The following is a 14214-nucleotide window of genomic DNA, read 5'->3' on the forward strand; positions in this document are numbered from 1 at the left end:
GTGAAAGCGACGTGAGAGCCCGGGAGCCGAGGGGCTCACCCGGCCTCCAGCCGGGCCTCCGAGCTGCTCCCGGTCAGGGGTCCGAAGGGGCACGCGCCACAAGACACACGATTAGGGTATGTTAGCTCTCGTATTTATTAAGAATTGTCAGATATTTAAAACGCCATGACACTCGCGCATACAAACGCATCCATTTTCTAAAGAGTCCAAGTATCATCCTGGGGTGGAGGAAGGAAGGGGGACAGGGTGGAGCCCCAAATACCAGCTCGACACCCGCAATCGAAGAAGCACCAAGAAGCCTGATTTCGGGCAGGGCCCTTTATCTATCCCTGGGTTCTGGCTCCCACACGGGAACCCCCGCTAAATGCCCGGGGCCGGGAAGGCGGGGAGCGTGGGAGCGCTCGTGCCCGTGGCTCCGAGCGCCGCGAGGGCCTGCACAGCACGCGCCGCGGCCCCAGCCCGCAGAAGGCGGTTCCCCGACGGAGCCTCGGCGGCGGTTCTCGGCGGCGGCTAGACAGCCTTCCGAGGGTTGGGGAGTTGGGAGTTGGGGGGAGAAAGGGGAAGGGGGAGGGGAGGAGGAAACAAGTTGGGGGTGGGGAAGAGAGACCAGAAAAGACGTAAGCTGACTGCTCTGGGAATTGCTGAGAAAACTCTCTCGGCCTGCTCTTCCTAAGCAAAGAAAGCAGCATTTCTCAATCGGCTGACAGCCGCCACCGGTAAATAATGGTCATACCTCACTGACCAGGCAGAAAGGCTCTCTTTTAGCAAGAGCTTATACTTGAAATATGGGTCATTTCAACAATCCTAAGCAGGAGACTTTGGTATAAAGCACTTACTCCAAGAAAATAAAATAGAGACTCAGAATCAAAACTCATTTCAAGCAGGACCTTCTTCCTATTTGGGGTGGGGTGGGGTGGAGTGGGGTGGAGTGGGTCGGGCAAGAAAGGGGAGGAGAGGTGGGGGGTAGAACGGAGGACAGCATCTCATTTTCAAAAAAGCAGTTAGTAACATTATCACAGCTGAGAACTAAAGGCTTCCAACCAGTTTTGATTCAACTATTAAAATGCAAACTGGCAAGTTCGACCTTAACTATTTGCAATAAAACATCACACCTATTGTATGTCAGTCTACCCCGTTCACATGCAGTCCTTAATTGCAGACATTTTAATGGCTTACTTGTAAACATATAAAAGAGGGACCCTGGATCATTGCATTTATTTATTTATCTATGCCAAACGTTTATTAGTGAAATAGTCCTGAAGATATAATTCTACATATGGCGCTTTGATTTCACATAATATTTAAGAAAAAAGACAAAACACATAGAATTAGACATATAATTCAAAGACCACGGTATAACCTTTATCTTTTTTTTTACTTCAGCAAACAAAAAATGTCAAATGACATGAAAAGTGGCAAGTCTTTCGACAATAAATAATAAATTACTTTATAATTTTTGCAATGCAAGAGCAAACAAAAAAAAGTTTCCTTTTTTTTTTTCCTCTTTATTTCCAGAGAGAGAGAAAACAGTCATTTTAACCAATAACTATACACATCTTTGGGGGAAAAGTTCTTGGACAGACACAAGTCAAACACAATCCCGAGACGCTTGTGGCAAAATAGAGGTAACCTTGTTGCAATGCTTTATAAGTTGGTTTTTAAATTTGAATTCAAAAACCTTTAAAGTCGCTTCTGACTTCTTGATAGAGGATGGATCTCAAAAAAAAAAAAAAAGCAAAGAAGAAGAAGAAGAAGTAGAAGAAGAAGAAGAAGGGGGGAGGGGCAAAAGTAAAAAAGAAACCAGCTACAGGACATGCTAAGAGACCCAGGATTTCAATTAACCCCTTGTTAAAGTCAACGAAAAACATCGCAAACCAACGCAGCTCCACCTTCCTGAAAGGACTTTCAGCCAAGGAGGCCAGTTTTCTCTTCCTGCTCACTTGCCGGAGCTCCTGTTTGGCAAGGCAATGACCAATATAGAAACAGCACCATTCAGAATAGGATGGACTAGAAAATCTCTATTTCTGCTTTTCTCTAGCTGTGCAGTGAAATGAAAATGCTTTTTTTGAGATCCTTGAATATAAATCCTCTACGTTTTAAAAACGTCTTTTTTTTTTTTTCAGTACTCCTAAGGTCATTGGATAGCGTATGTTGGGTTTGGGTTTTGTTTGTTGTTTAATTCTAGTAAAATCCCATGATTGTCTTCACAGTGTTGCTACCATATCACCTTGTCATTAAAACAGACTTCGTGCATTTCATGGAGCATTCATTTCTCGATTCAGTTTTCATTGACTGGGTCGTTAAATACTTTTGTTTCGGAGTTCAACATTATACTTTCCCACTTTCTCCAACAGGGAAAAAAAAAATACATCTGAATGAATGTTCCTCATGCCTCAATAGGACTGGCTACCATGCTGTTAGGTGTATCTGGGAGCTGAGAGGACATCGACGCCACTTCACTGCCAGTGGAATTAGAGCCCGGTCCTCCTTCTGAAAAATTCACCTGCACAGAAGGTTGAGAAATGAATAAAGGAGGCTGCGACTGTATTCCTAAAAGGATTATAAGCTTGTCCTATGTGTCTATGCATGGACAAGTGTTTGTGTGTATAGATGGATACGTAGATAAAGATATCCACAGAGATCATTGAGTTTCAACAGGCTTAAAGAAAGCCCTCAAAGAAAAGAACTTGAGAAGAAAACCTCTCGCTTTCCCATCTTTCAAGAGATCTCTGTTTTAACTGAAACTGAATTCCCAACATTATGTTGCATTAAATTATTTAAGAACAAATGTGTTTCCCACTGTAAAATGGCATCGCAACTCTACCATGCATGCTCGAAATAAAATTATCCTGCTGGCTACATGTTGCCCCGGGAGCAGGCGACTTCGCAGTCTCTAGGCATCAAAGCCTCTCTTCTTGAGTTGGAAAATCCATAACACACGCTCAGATCGCTCAGATCGTGTGACAGGAGATTCAGAGGAGGCTCCACAGAACAATGATTAACTCCTCAGAGGGTTCACAGCGTGGGCTTTCTTCCTTGTTGCTGGTCCTGATGCCTTCTGGCCTTTCTCTCTTTCTCTTTCTCTCTCTCTCTTTAAATCAGGCTCTTCCTTCCAAGAGGAGCCCCATATATTATAACGTCATCGCATTATAAATATCTGCCTCCTTCTTTTAAACCGAAAGTATTGTGTTGCTGTTGGAAACCTCCTTCTCCACTCTGTCCCCAACCCTCCGCCCTCCTGTCTTGGCTTCCCTCCCACTGCTCTCATCTAACACTAAAGTTTTAGAAGGTACAAACACTTCGCTGCCCTGAACCCTCCTCTTACCTGCCTTCTATGAGCCGGGTTTTGCTTAAATAACACATAAGGTTAACCTCACTTTAAAATAAGTTCTTTTTCCTAACTCCAGAGTCTACCTTCCTTTCTATCCTATTAAACTTTCCCATGGTGAGGTTAAGGGGCTTCTCCAATTTATCTAGCTTCTAGCCTGGCCCACTTACAAATGTAAAGCTGGGCCAAGTCCTTGTAACCACTGCCTCTGGTCTCTTACCTAACTGTTGCCACAGAGAAAGAAAATGCTCTCCAGGTAAATGTGAGGGTGAAAAGCGAACCTCAACTCAAGTTTTATTTTCCAAGAAAGGAACAAAGTTTTTAGAATAGATCTTGTTTTACAGAACAAGATTCTATAGGGCTGTTAACTCTTAAATAAAAAGAAAATTATGTGTATATATGCCATATCACAAAGTACACGTATTTAATAATTATTTATCTTGCTCCTCAAGCCTTTTGTAGGCATAAGGTAAGTTAATTTTCCCTTCTCTGGATGTGTAAAACATATTAATGCTAAAACAGGTTTTCATGTGCCGTCTCTCTGATTGGTAGAACTCTTGCTTCTTTTGCTGTACATCCCCTAGAGTATGTGATTGTGTATAACGTCTGAACTCATACACTTAAAATGTTAAAGCAGTCCTACATTTTAGATTAAGATAGTCCTAGAAAGGAATAATAGTAACAAAGTATCAATCATACCCTTAAATAACTGAACTCTTTACTGATACATTTGAAAATTATACCCAGCCAAGTGCCTGCTGCCCATTGATAATAACATTGATTGTGTCTTACATCAGTTATTATTACAAACAGCTAGATTTAGGTCTTTAAATATGCCATTCTCTAAGAGCTGAGGAGAGAATAAATTTACTATTTGCTGATCAAAATGTCAAGGTGATCTCTAAAGTCCCTTCCAGCTCTAAAAGTCTGAGATGTATGATTGTGCAACCCTGCACGCCTTCCCACAGATGTCTAGTTAGTCTGATACCTTGAAGTTACACCTCAAATAAGGCCCGGCTGATAGGAAATTCAACCTATATGGTCAAGTTATGAACTCACAGAAAAGACTCACAAGAGGTTTGTTTTCCTTGAGTGAGTGCCTCCTCTCCACCAAGCCTCCTTCCTCTCTTCCCGACCCTGGGGCCAGGGAGGCACCCTCCCCACTGAATCCTTCCTCCTGTGACAGTTAAACCAGAATCTTCTTTTTGTCGGGGATTCAGCCTCCTGACTCCAAGAGCTGAGACTTACCAGTTGCTGAAAAGCAGGCTGATCTATGTCACTCTGCAAGGCGAAGTCACTCAGTACTTTCCAAGGCGGCTGGTAACTTTGCACCTCCACTGGGTTTGCCTGTAAGCCACCATCGTGTCTCTCTGGACTGGCAGCCACCATGGGAGTTCCTGTCATCCCCTGGATATTCTGTGAATAGGCCCCCCCCAATCCCAACATGTTAATGACCAAACTCCCTCCCTCCATTGTCTGCACAGGCTAAGCAAATAAACCCTGGCATTATCTTATCTATATAGTGACTATTATTGACTCAGTTAATCTGCTGCATGTATGGATATTAGCCAGAGTCCAGTTTTGTTTTATTGTATTTTGTTTTTCTGCTTCTGTGGGCGGGACTAGTAGGTCTGCTTGGATCTTAGTAAACTGAGTTCTATTCTGATTTTCTCCTCTCCTTTCCTTTTACATTCACAGCATATCCCAATTCCCCACATCTGCCTTCACAGGCCATAGCATCACAGAAGCAGAAAGCTGAGGCAAAAGAGGCCTCCAGGCAGCCTCCAGACATGGTGGTTTTCTGGGCAGTTTCAGTTAGTTAGATTTTCAGTTACATTTTCTACCGGCAGTTCTCTTCACAGCGCCAGCCCCCACCCCCAAGGGTTTAGGTCTGGCGGCTATTGTGCTATGACGCACTCACCAACCTGAAAAGTGCCCCAGACCAGGCTTGGCTGGCCTGCCAAGTTTAATGACAGCAGGGGTTTTATGGCATTTAAAAATAGGACTGAAGCGGTAAAAAGAAAAAAAAAAAGTTCTTTAGTTTAACTCAATCAGGAAGCCTGTGGAGTGGGTGCTGGCATGGGCCTGGGATGACAGTAGATAATAATATCTCTGGAAGCCCGGGCTAGACCTAGAGCAGAGGGTGTCCTGTTTTCACAGGTCACCTTGGGGGACCTCACTGACCTGAGGGCGCTGGGGGCACACCCAGAGGGTTGCCTGGGTGACCTACCCATCAAACCTCTGAATTAGATAGGGAACCAAGGAATTGTCCCTCTCTCCGGTGCCTGGGAACTGACAACCTGAAAGCTGGTAAGATGGAGCCAGGCCTTGCTGCCGCCTGCCCATGAAGGGGTGACAGCATCCTTCTGGTTCCAGCCTAGGGGTATGGTTGAAGGGCACCCCACTGGGCAGGTGGCTGGTGCGGCTATTTCTCCCCTGGGCACAGGTGGAGGTAAGGGGCTGCTGGCTCCTGCCCTGGAGCAGGATGGAACCCACATGCAGGCCAACCTGGGTAGCCGCCAAGCACCTCACACTCTTGCTCTGCTCCCGCCCCCCCCCCCGCCGCCCCCCCCCCCCCCCCCCCGCAAGTCCCCTACCCGGCTCCAGGGCCACTCACAGTTTTGTCATTGGGCTGCTGCTGCTGGAGCTGCTTCATCATGATGCTCCGCTTCTTGTCCTTGCACCGCTTGTTTTGAAACCAGACCCGGATCACGCGGGGACTGAGGCCTGTCATCTCCACCAGTTGCTCCTTCATGAGCGCGTCTGGCCGGGGGTTGGCGGCATAGCAGGTCCGCAAGGTGTGCAGCTGCTTCTCGTTCAGCACAGTCCGAACGCGGGTGGTCTTCTCGGGCTGCTTGTGCACATGGGGCCGCAGGGCCGGCTGCCGGGCAGAGATGGGCTCGGCTGTGAGGCAAGGGGCACTGAGGTGAGTGCAGGCCAGGCCGGGCTGCTCACCCTCCCGTGCCATGCCGCAGGGACAATGGCTTGCTTTGCAGCCTCCACAGACAAAGCAGGGGAGGCAGAGGTAGGGACCACGGAAGCAAAAGGGAGAATGAAATCTGACATTCTAGTCTGAGAGGTCAATGCTGACTAGTTTAGGCCCAGAACACAGCCTCTACCCTTGCTCTGGTCAACATAGCCTCAGAAAAGGGGTGGCCGTCTCAGGGGTAGCATCTTTCAGCATTGTTTCTCTTTCCTCCAGGCCTTTCTTCATACCCAGACTGGGCCCAGGTTATTGGAGAACCCCCACTTCTAGACTCTTGGGCAAAGGCCACAGAAGGTGGTAGGAAAGGAAACGCAGTATACCCCAGCATCAGCCAGAGACACTACACCAGCCAAGAGGTCTCTAATGCAAAGGCCGAAGAGAATTCTGCCAGAAAGCCTTGAACTTCAGTCCAGAGGGGGCAATCGTGTCAAGGGGCTAAAGAAATTCAGTATTTCGACCATAACTCCAGTCCTTGATCTTTCCTACTACTAAATCTACCTGGCCGTTCCTGAGATGGGCTGACTCCATGCAAAGGAAAACCGAAACTGTAGAGCTGCAGATAAATGACAGCTGGGAAGTGTTCTGTCTCCTGACTTCCTCCCAGTATTTCTGCCTCTCCTCTGTCTCCCCACAAGCACAGCACAGGTTGCACAGGACAGAAATCACCACTCTGGCTTTGCCCATGTGCAAGCTAGTCACATATCCCCCTAGAAGAGAAGTCTTAGAGCCTCTGAAAAAGCAGAGTGGGAAGACCCGGGTTTCCTCAACATCAGTGTTTAGTGAGAATTGATACTTTAAAAATGTGCCAGGTAGATCTACTCATGAGGGGAAGAAAGGTTGGGAAACGTCATCTGCCTTCTTAGGGAAGGCCTCGTCCTGGCCAACCTTGCTTTACTTCAACTCTCCTTCTTGGGGAAGGGCTCTCTGAAATGTATGGCACAAATCCTGCACCTTCCAGGACCCCTAGGGTCAGGTCAAAACCTACTGGGTCAATTTAGTGTTACACCGACAAGCCTGAAGATGAAATCCTCACCAAATCACATAGAATGAGTGGTTTAAAGAGGCAGGCTCCTTTTAAAAGTCAATTACTCCGGGTTAGCTTGTTGACAGTTTTAAATCACAGCTCTGTGCAATGGCCTGCAGTTATTGGACTGTATCTTTTCACGTCCATTCTTTCACAAAAGTACACACATTTTAAAAACGTTTTAGAGTGTGGGCCAGTTGCAAGGAAGAGGGATTTGAGGGGCTAAATGACTTACGGCTACCTGAGCTTCCTTCATTGGGTTAAAGGAAGAAGCTCCAGGGCCCAGAGCTCCACCCCTTTAATTAGGCAGTGGCAGGAAGAATACCTGGCGGAGAGCTGAAGCCCATTTTCAGTAAGCCGTGGTTTGGAGGCCAAGGTGAACTGGAAGTACTGTTTGGACGTGTGTGTACATGTAAGCGCAAGTGGTGTACATTTATGTGTACCCATATATAGACACACAGCCGCGTAGGTGTGCTGGACGGGGCGGGGGGGGGGGTGCGGTGAGCCAGGGGACACAGTGAAAGCACTGAACCTTGCGCAAAAGAGCAAAGCGCTGTGCAAACTGCTCCCAGAACACTTCCTTAAACTGCCTGCCGCTGCGCAGCGACTGCCCCGTGGCTGCCAGGGTCGCTGAGGTCGGTAGCCTCCGCGCTGGCTGGGGGCGGCGCTGGCCTAGCCCAGAACCAGCCTCCCCTCGCCGGCCTCCCTCCGGGCAAGGAGTACCTGCCATTTGCAGCGGCCGCGCCGGGTGCAGAGGGCTGAGCGGATCACCGGCGCCCAGGCTGGCCCTCTCCACCACGTCGTGGTCTGCACGGCAGAAGAGCCCGTCCTCCCGAAGCGCGAACTCATCCCCAGGGATGAGCTGACGGCTGCAAGCCACGCAGCGGAAACACTCGATGTGGTACACCTTGGAGCGGGCGCGCATCACGAAGTCGTTCTTGCTGAAGCCGATGCTGCACTTGGCGCATTTGATCCCGTACAACCTGCGCGGGGGGCCGGCGGAGGCGAGGAGAGAAACACAGAGAGAGGGATCACTTCAAGCCGGCATGGCCCGGGCCCAAGACTGCAGATGACCCCAGCCACAACGCCCTGCGTCACTGAAGTCAGCATCCGCCGACTAGCTGAGAATGGGAGGATAGAAATGGTTTTCTCTCTTCTTCTCCCTTTCTTTTACCCCCCTTTCCTTTCCTATGAACCTCCATGTCTCTGTCCGTCCGTACCTACTAGCTCAGAACAGCCGCAAAATAAAAATGTTTGATGTGTTTGAAACCTGGGCCTCTGTTCCAGCCATCAGTTCCAGGGTAACCCTTATAGCTCTTGGCAGAAAAGAGTCCGGGTGACTCTAGTAGCCACTGGCCCTACACTTTCGCCTTCCTATCCCCCAATTTCTGCTGCTAGAAATGCCTCCAAAACTGCTACAAAAAGTCCTTCCAAGATAATAAGAGGCTAGGGGATGAGATTATCAGCGCACTCGGTCTGTAAATATGCACAAATGCACAAGCAGAGTAGCAAAATGAAACCTCTGAGGGTTTCCAGATCCCCTTCTGCACAATAACCACGTTGCAGTTTTTCCCTAAGGATTTTTCCTCCCGCAACAATGTTCACACAAAGTTTTCCTCTCCATTCTTTCTTTTATTATCTTTGAAATTTGCTCCTGCTCCCTCAATCTTTCTCAAGTTGTTGAAGTATCTACTTCTATTTCAGTTTGCTTGAGAACCATGACCAGCGAGAAAAATGAAAAGACCCACTTCTAAGGTCTTCCTCGCTGATCTTACCCTACAAGGGACAATCCTTGTAGGTTCCACCTAGGGGGCACTGCCCTGGCCCCCTCTCCAGATCAGTAAAAACAGAAGTGGGAACATTTCTACAAACAGAATGGACCAGAGGAAAAGATCCATACAAAGTAGGGGGAGGGCACCTCACTCCCCCCTCCAGGAGACAAACCTAAATACTCTCCCCCTGTTCTGCTTTTAAAAGGACAGGAGTTCAAAGGGACACACACACACACACACACACACTCACATAACTGAGAGAGAGAGAGAGACAGAGAGAGAGAGAGAGAGAGAGAAGGGAGAGGGAGAGGGGGAGAGAAGGGGAAAAGGTAAAAGCGATTGGCTCCTTTTATAAATGTGTATGCAGAATTAGATACAGGAAGGTCTGTATGCAGTTGAGCAAAACCCTATCTCCATAGGAGGAAAGATAGTCCTAGAGGTGCAAAGTGAGCTCTCCCTCTCCAGAATCTTAAGCTCACACACTAGTCAAGTAAACAATGAAAACGGCTCATTTGTCAGAGGTTAGAAGGTAGATTCAAAAGTTTTTCCTCCCTCCGCCTACTCTATGTGAGATCTTCCATTTCATAGGATGAGGACTTTACCTTGCCTGTGACCAAACAATTTGGAAAATCCCTCCCCCTTCCTCTAGTTCCCCACATCCCCTATTTCCTCCCGCTCTCTCCCTGCAAAGTATTAATAACCCCCCAACTGCTCAGTTTTACCTATCAAGATTATACTATTTCATGATTTTGCAATAAGAAAAAGCGTTGGACACTAAGTGGACAGGGAAAAATTGTGACTGCATACTTAAATCTTGACTAAACTTTAATATAAGTTCTCGGCTCCAGAAATTCTATAACTTACAAAAGCTAATTACTTGTTAATAGCCACTGGAGAGTTTTTTAAAAAATATATACATAATACTTTGAAATTATTTAACATAATAGTGAAGATGTTATCTCTTCCGTTTGTTATTAAAACAATAAAATTTTCTTTAGGAATTCTACTTGCTTCCTAAGGCAGAAAATGAAATTTCTGACATATATATACACAGGTTAGAGAAAATTTGAGATTTGTGAACATGAAGTTAAGGCACAAAATAAACTGAAAGAGAGAGAGAAAAAAAAGGAAAACTCAGAAAGTTCCCAATGTGGTGTTAGTCTTGTCAGTATGGGCAATTCGCTCATTTTATCAGTTACCAGATTTTAATGTGAGAAAGGAAGCTGTTCAATTATCTAAATATACCAATTGTTCGTAGACAGATGATGAGCAATTTGATCTGCTCTGTCTAATTCATCAGCTCAGATAAGATAAGAAAGAAAAGATAGTCAGATGTCACCAAAGGGTTAATATTTAAAAAGATTAAATATCCGGTCTTTTTGCAGGGAATATTTGGGTTGGTTTTGAAATTTTCCAAGAAGGGACTCTTGCCCTAAGAGTAAAAGGGGCAATATTTCTATCTGCACTTTCAAAGTGCACTTCTAAACATCCTTAGTTCAAACTTTTATTTTGCGTATTGCATTGACATTTCCACAGAATTTGTAAGTTACTAAAATACTGAACTATAAAAAATAAACGAATAGGGAAAAACACCGCATGATACAATAAAAACCAACCTTTTAAAAAAGAGAATTTAGAAACCCGAAGTTATCCATCTTTAAATTTCTGTTTGTTTGTTTTGGAAGGGGGAGGGTAAAAGAAGAACACAATTTGACCATCACAAATTCCAAGAGCCATTAAACCAGCTTCACTACCGCAACTTTAAAAACCAATACTGAGTTGTGGGGTTCCCCCCCCCCAAACAGTGAAAGAAATAGAATAGTGCAATTTATGTAACACATTTAAAGGGTAACTTTTCCACACCGGCTCCCACTAAGGCAAACTTCGCAAAAAGACAAAGCCAGGTCCAGTAATAAAAAAGGAGTAGAGAGAGACAGGGAAATCTCACAAAATTAAGGAAGCAATATAAATGGCGTACCTGATATAATCCCTTTTACAGTAGGTTTTCCCATCTCTAACAAAGCAGGTACAGCTCTCGTCCAAATACTGATTACACTCTGCACATTTCAAACATGCCGCATGCCATTCCAAATCCGGAGAAACCCTCAGAATATACTGATCGTGAATTTGATTGCCGCAACCAACACATAGGGAAATCAGACGTTTTTCTGAAATGAAAATAAATACATGATTGACTAACCGTTTACTTCCTACAGAGATAAACACACTTTTAGTGTCGTTCTCTTATAGGGCGTACTCTGGGAGTTTTTCCCCCCCTTTCTTTCTTCTTCTTCTTCTTCTCCTTTTTTTTTTTTTTTCTTTTCAAGAGTATTGCACTTTGGGATGGTAATTGAAGTGTGCCATCAAAACCTTGACTCATTTTAAAAAAGGAGGTGGAATATATGTAAAATGCAGATTTGAATAGTCTACATTTGTAAGCCTAGCACGCAATCAAACCCGTTCATTTTGTATTTCTTTTTCCTCCCTCCTCCCTCTCTGCCATAATCATCGGGAAAGATTATGGATAAGTCAAGTCAAAGAAAAGGTTTTGACTAGAAGCGTTAAGTGAACGCTTATATTTTTCATGAAGCACGCTCTTAAATAGCACATAGGACTGGATATTGTTAGCAAGAGCAGGCATCAATACAGTTGTCACTCGTTCTCTTTTGCAAGTCTAATGCTAATTCACATCTCCGGGTATTGTATGCACAGGCAGACCTTTGCAACAGAATAACCTTCTCGGGGAGCTCAAGACTCCCGAGGAGGAAACCACCGCTTAGCACCAGAAGGCTAGGGTTTTGGAGGGCATACAGGCGAATTCAGACACAAGGTACGATCAGTCTCCCGAAGATCAGAACCGACAGCAAGCATGCAGGCGTGGCGGCAACAAGGAAAAAAAAAAAAAAAGCCACCTTTTCTCTCTCTCCAGGCAATGACTCCAACTCTGAAGAGCTCTTGGCACCCGTGCCTGAGAGAGACCCGCGCACAAGAACAGCACACCGAGCCCCACAAGGTAAAATAGCCTCTTACTTTTTGGTGGATCGCCCATGTCTCCCATATCTGTAAGAGGGAGTAATGTCCACAGTGAAATGGTGGTTGTACAGTTGGTGAACAGCCCTCAGAGAGGATGCTGGAGCTGTGGCTAAGTGGGAAATAGTGGCCCCTGGGGTTGCCAAGGCTGAGAGAGCCGCTGCCCGGCTGCGCCGCGCCCTCGCGGAGCTGGGAGTCCAGTTTAAGCCGGCGGAGTTGGCGGAGCAGAGGCGCTGCGGCGGCGGCGGACTCGACGCGGCTCGGGCACCTCTCTTCCTTATCTCTTACTCAAACTTCTCTGCTCCAACTCAGCTCCATCGCCATTGGTCTGACGCAGCGCGCGGGGACGTCAGGCGAGCGCCGCGCCCATTGGCTGCGGGGCGCGCGGCGCAGCTGTTCTGATTATCATATTTCAGCCTCGCCGCCGCCGTGCGCCACTGACCGCTCGGCGAGCCCGCGGGAGAGGATTAGGGCTCCCGAGGCAACTTGCTCCGGGCTCAGGCCGCTCTCTCCCCCGAAGCTCGGGCTGCCCGGCTGCTCTGGCTTCTGGCCTGCCTCTCCTTCTCCTGCTCCTCCTCCTGTCCCCCTCCCTCGCGCCTTCCCGGCCGTTGCTGCCAGCGCCCTCGCCTCCTGTCGCGCTGCTCCTCCGCCCTGCGCTCCTGGGGTCCCCGCAATCCGGCTGGCCGTGCTGCGCGCGGGGCACTTTTCTGCCGCCGGTGGCGAGTGGCTGGTGGGTAGGTCTTCCTGATGACGAGGTCCTTCCAGAACTCTAGGAAAAGGGGCGTCTTGGAATAGGCCGTTTGGCTCGGTTTCGTCTGGCGCTGTGGCGCGCAGCTCCGGGCCCGGCCCGGCTTTGCCGCTGGGGAGGGTGAGTTCCCGGACCCGCTGCGCCTGGCGCGCTGGGAGCTGCCTAGTGGGAGAAGAACCGGGAATCGGATGACTAGACACACCGGAATTGTTTTCTACTGCTACCCCAAACCCCGTTAACCACCGACCTCAGATCTCCAAAAAGCTGGGGTGGGAGGAGAAGAGCGCTTGTTGCCTTAGCGGAGAATCAGGTTGGGAGTACGCAGGTAAAACCAAGTTGACTCCGCGGACTCCTCTCTCTTCTTCCGACCCTTGAGGTCTATCTACTTTTGCAGTTTAACTCTAGCATTTGGAAGCGCACTAACCCGAAGTCAAAGAGTGAAATGATCTTCCAGTAGTTGGAAGTTTGTAAAGCGGTTATATATATCCTGTCCAGGTCCTCTCCCTGCTGGTCTCCTGCCCTTTGTTTTTAAGCAGACGTGTGCAGTTTTGTTGGTGGTGTTTCGGTAATTATAAGGACAGGTCTCCATGTCTTTAGAGATTAAAAAAAAAATGTGTTAGTTTAAGGGCGTGAATAGGGAGGGATCGAATACTGAAGAGCGGTGAAATACCTATTTCACTTCACCGGGTTTGTTTATCTAATACTTTTCTCTCGGGGAAACAACCTGGAGAGAGAAGAATGTTGGCTCGCCGGTAACCTTTTTCAATAATTTCTGACATGTTCTCATCACCCTTTACAGTCTTCCAAAAGCAAAGTCACAGGAAAGGCCACGAAGAACACCCCCACACCCACAAGTCTCCCAAAGCTTCTAAATAGCGATCCCTTATCTAATGTGACCGCCAGTTTTCTCTTAAAAGGTCCACAAACCCAAACAGTAAAAGGCTTAATTTCAGTGTCTTGCTGCTGGGAGAAAACCCAGTTTGTGAGGAAACTCCTTTCTTTGTACTTTTCGCCAGATTTAACCCTTGATAAGAGCTGTGAGCTCTCAACTGGCCTCCATGGCTTGGTTTGCACGGTTATGCGTTTCCAGAGCACAGATGGAAGCTAAGATGTTTGAGTTTTCTCCTGACCTAGCTGGGTTTTCCCAAGAACACATAATCTGTTTCGTTTTGTTTTCTCTCAAGGAAGAGTTTTAACTGCACCTCATGCCTTCTATTTTTATTGTAAGTTTTAAAGTTATATCAGAGTATGTGTGTGAAATTGAAAGTTGGAATAGACATAGGTTGATAAATTTATCAGGTTTTTGTTTAAAAGTCTGTTTTGTTT

General features: G+C 47.0%; 1 protein-coding gene across 1 annotated transcript; it reads right to left on the reverse strand.

Moving 5' to 3' along the window:
* Positions 1-2386: 2386 nt before the first annotated feature.
* ISL1 (ISL LIM homeobox 1) lies at positions 2387-12168 on the reverse strand. Its single transcript, XM_047073726.1, has 6 exons — positions 12141-12168; positions 11089-11278; positions 8062-8321; positions 5946-6232; positions 4577-4744; positions 2387-2503 (listed from the first exon to the last, which is right to left on the reverse strand). Exons 1-6 carry the CDS (start codon positions 12166-12168, stop codon positions 2387-2389), a joined length of 1050 nt encoding a protein of 349 aa, XP_046929682.1.
* Positions 12169-14214: the final 2046 nt, after the last annotated feature.

This window comes from Lynx rufus, unplaced genomic scaffold, assembly GCF_022079265.1.
Source record: "Lynx rufus isolate CCGP_SWC_20201006 ecotype Redwood Valley unplaced genomic scaffold, mLynRuf1.p SCAF_1, whole genome shotgun sequence".
NCBI classification, from domain to species: domain Eukaryota; kingdom Metazoa; phylum Chordata; class Mammalia; order Carnivora; family Felidae; genus Lynx; species Lynx rufus.

What these genes read in the sequence shown, in the direction of transcription:
- ISL1 (XM_047073726.1), bottom strand. Translation starts at nt 12,168, where the DNA reads ATGGGAGACATGGGCGATCCACCAAAAA. An exon ending in AGCAGCCCAATGACAAAACT is followed by an intron (nt 4,745 to 5,945) that starts GTGAGTGGCCCT and finishes GCCTATTCACAG; the next exon opens with AATATCCAGGGGATGACAGG. An exon ending in AGCCTGCTTTTCAGCAACTG is followed by an intron (nt 2,504 to 4,576) that starts GTAAGTCTCAGC and finishes CCTTCTGTGCAG; the next exon opens with GTGAATTTTTCAGAAGGAGG.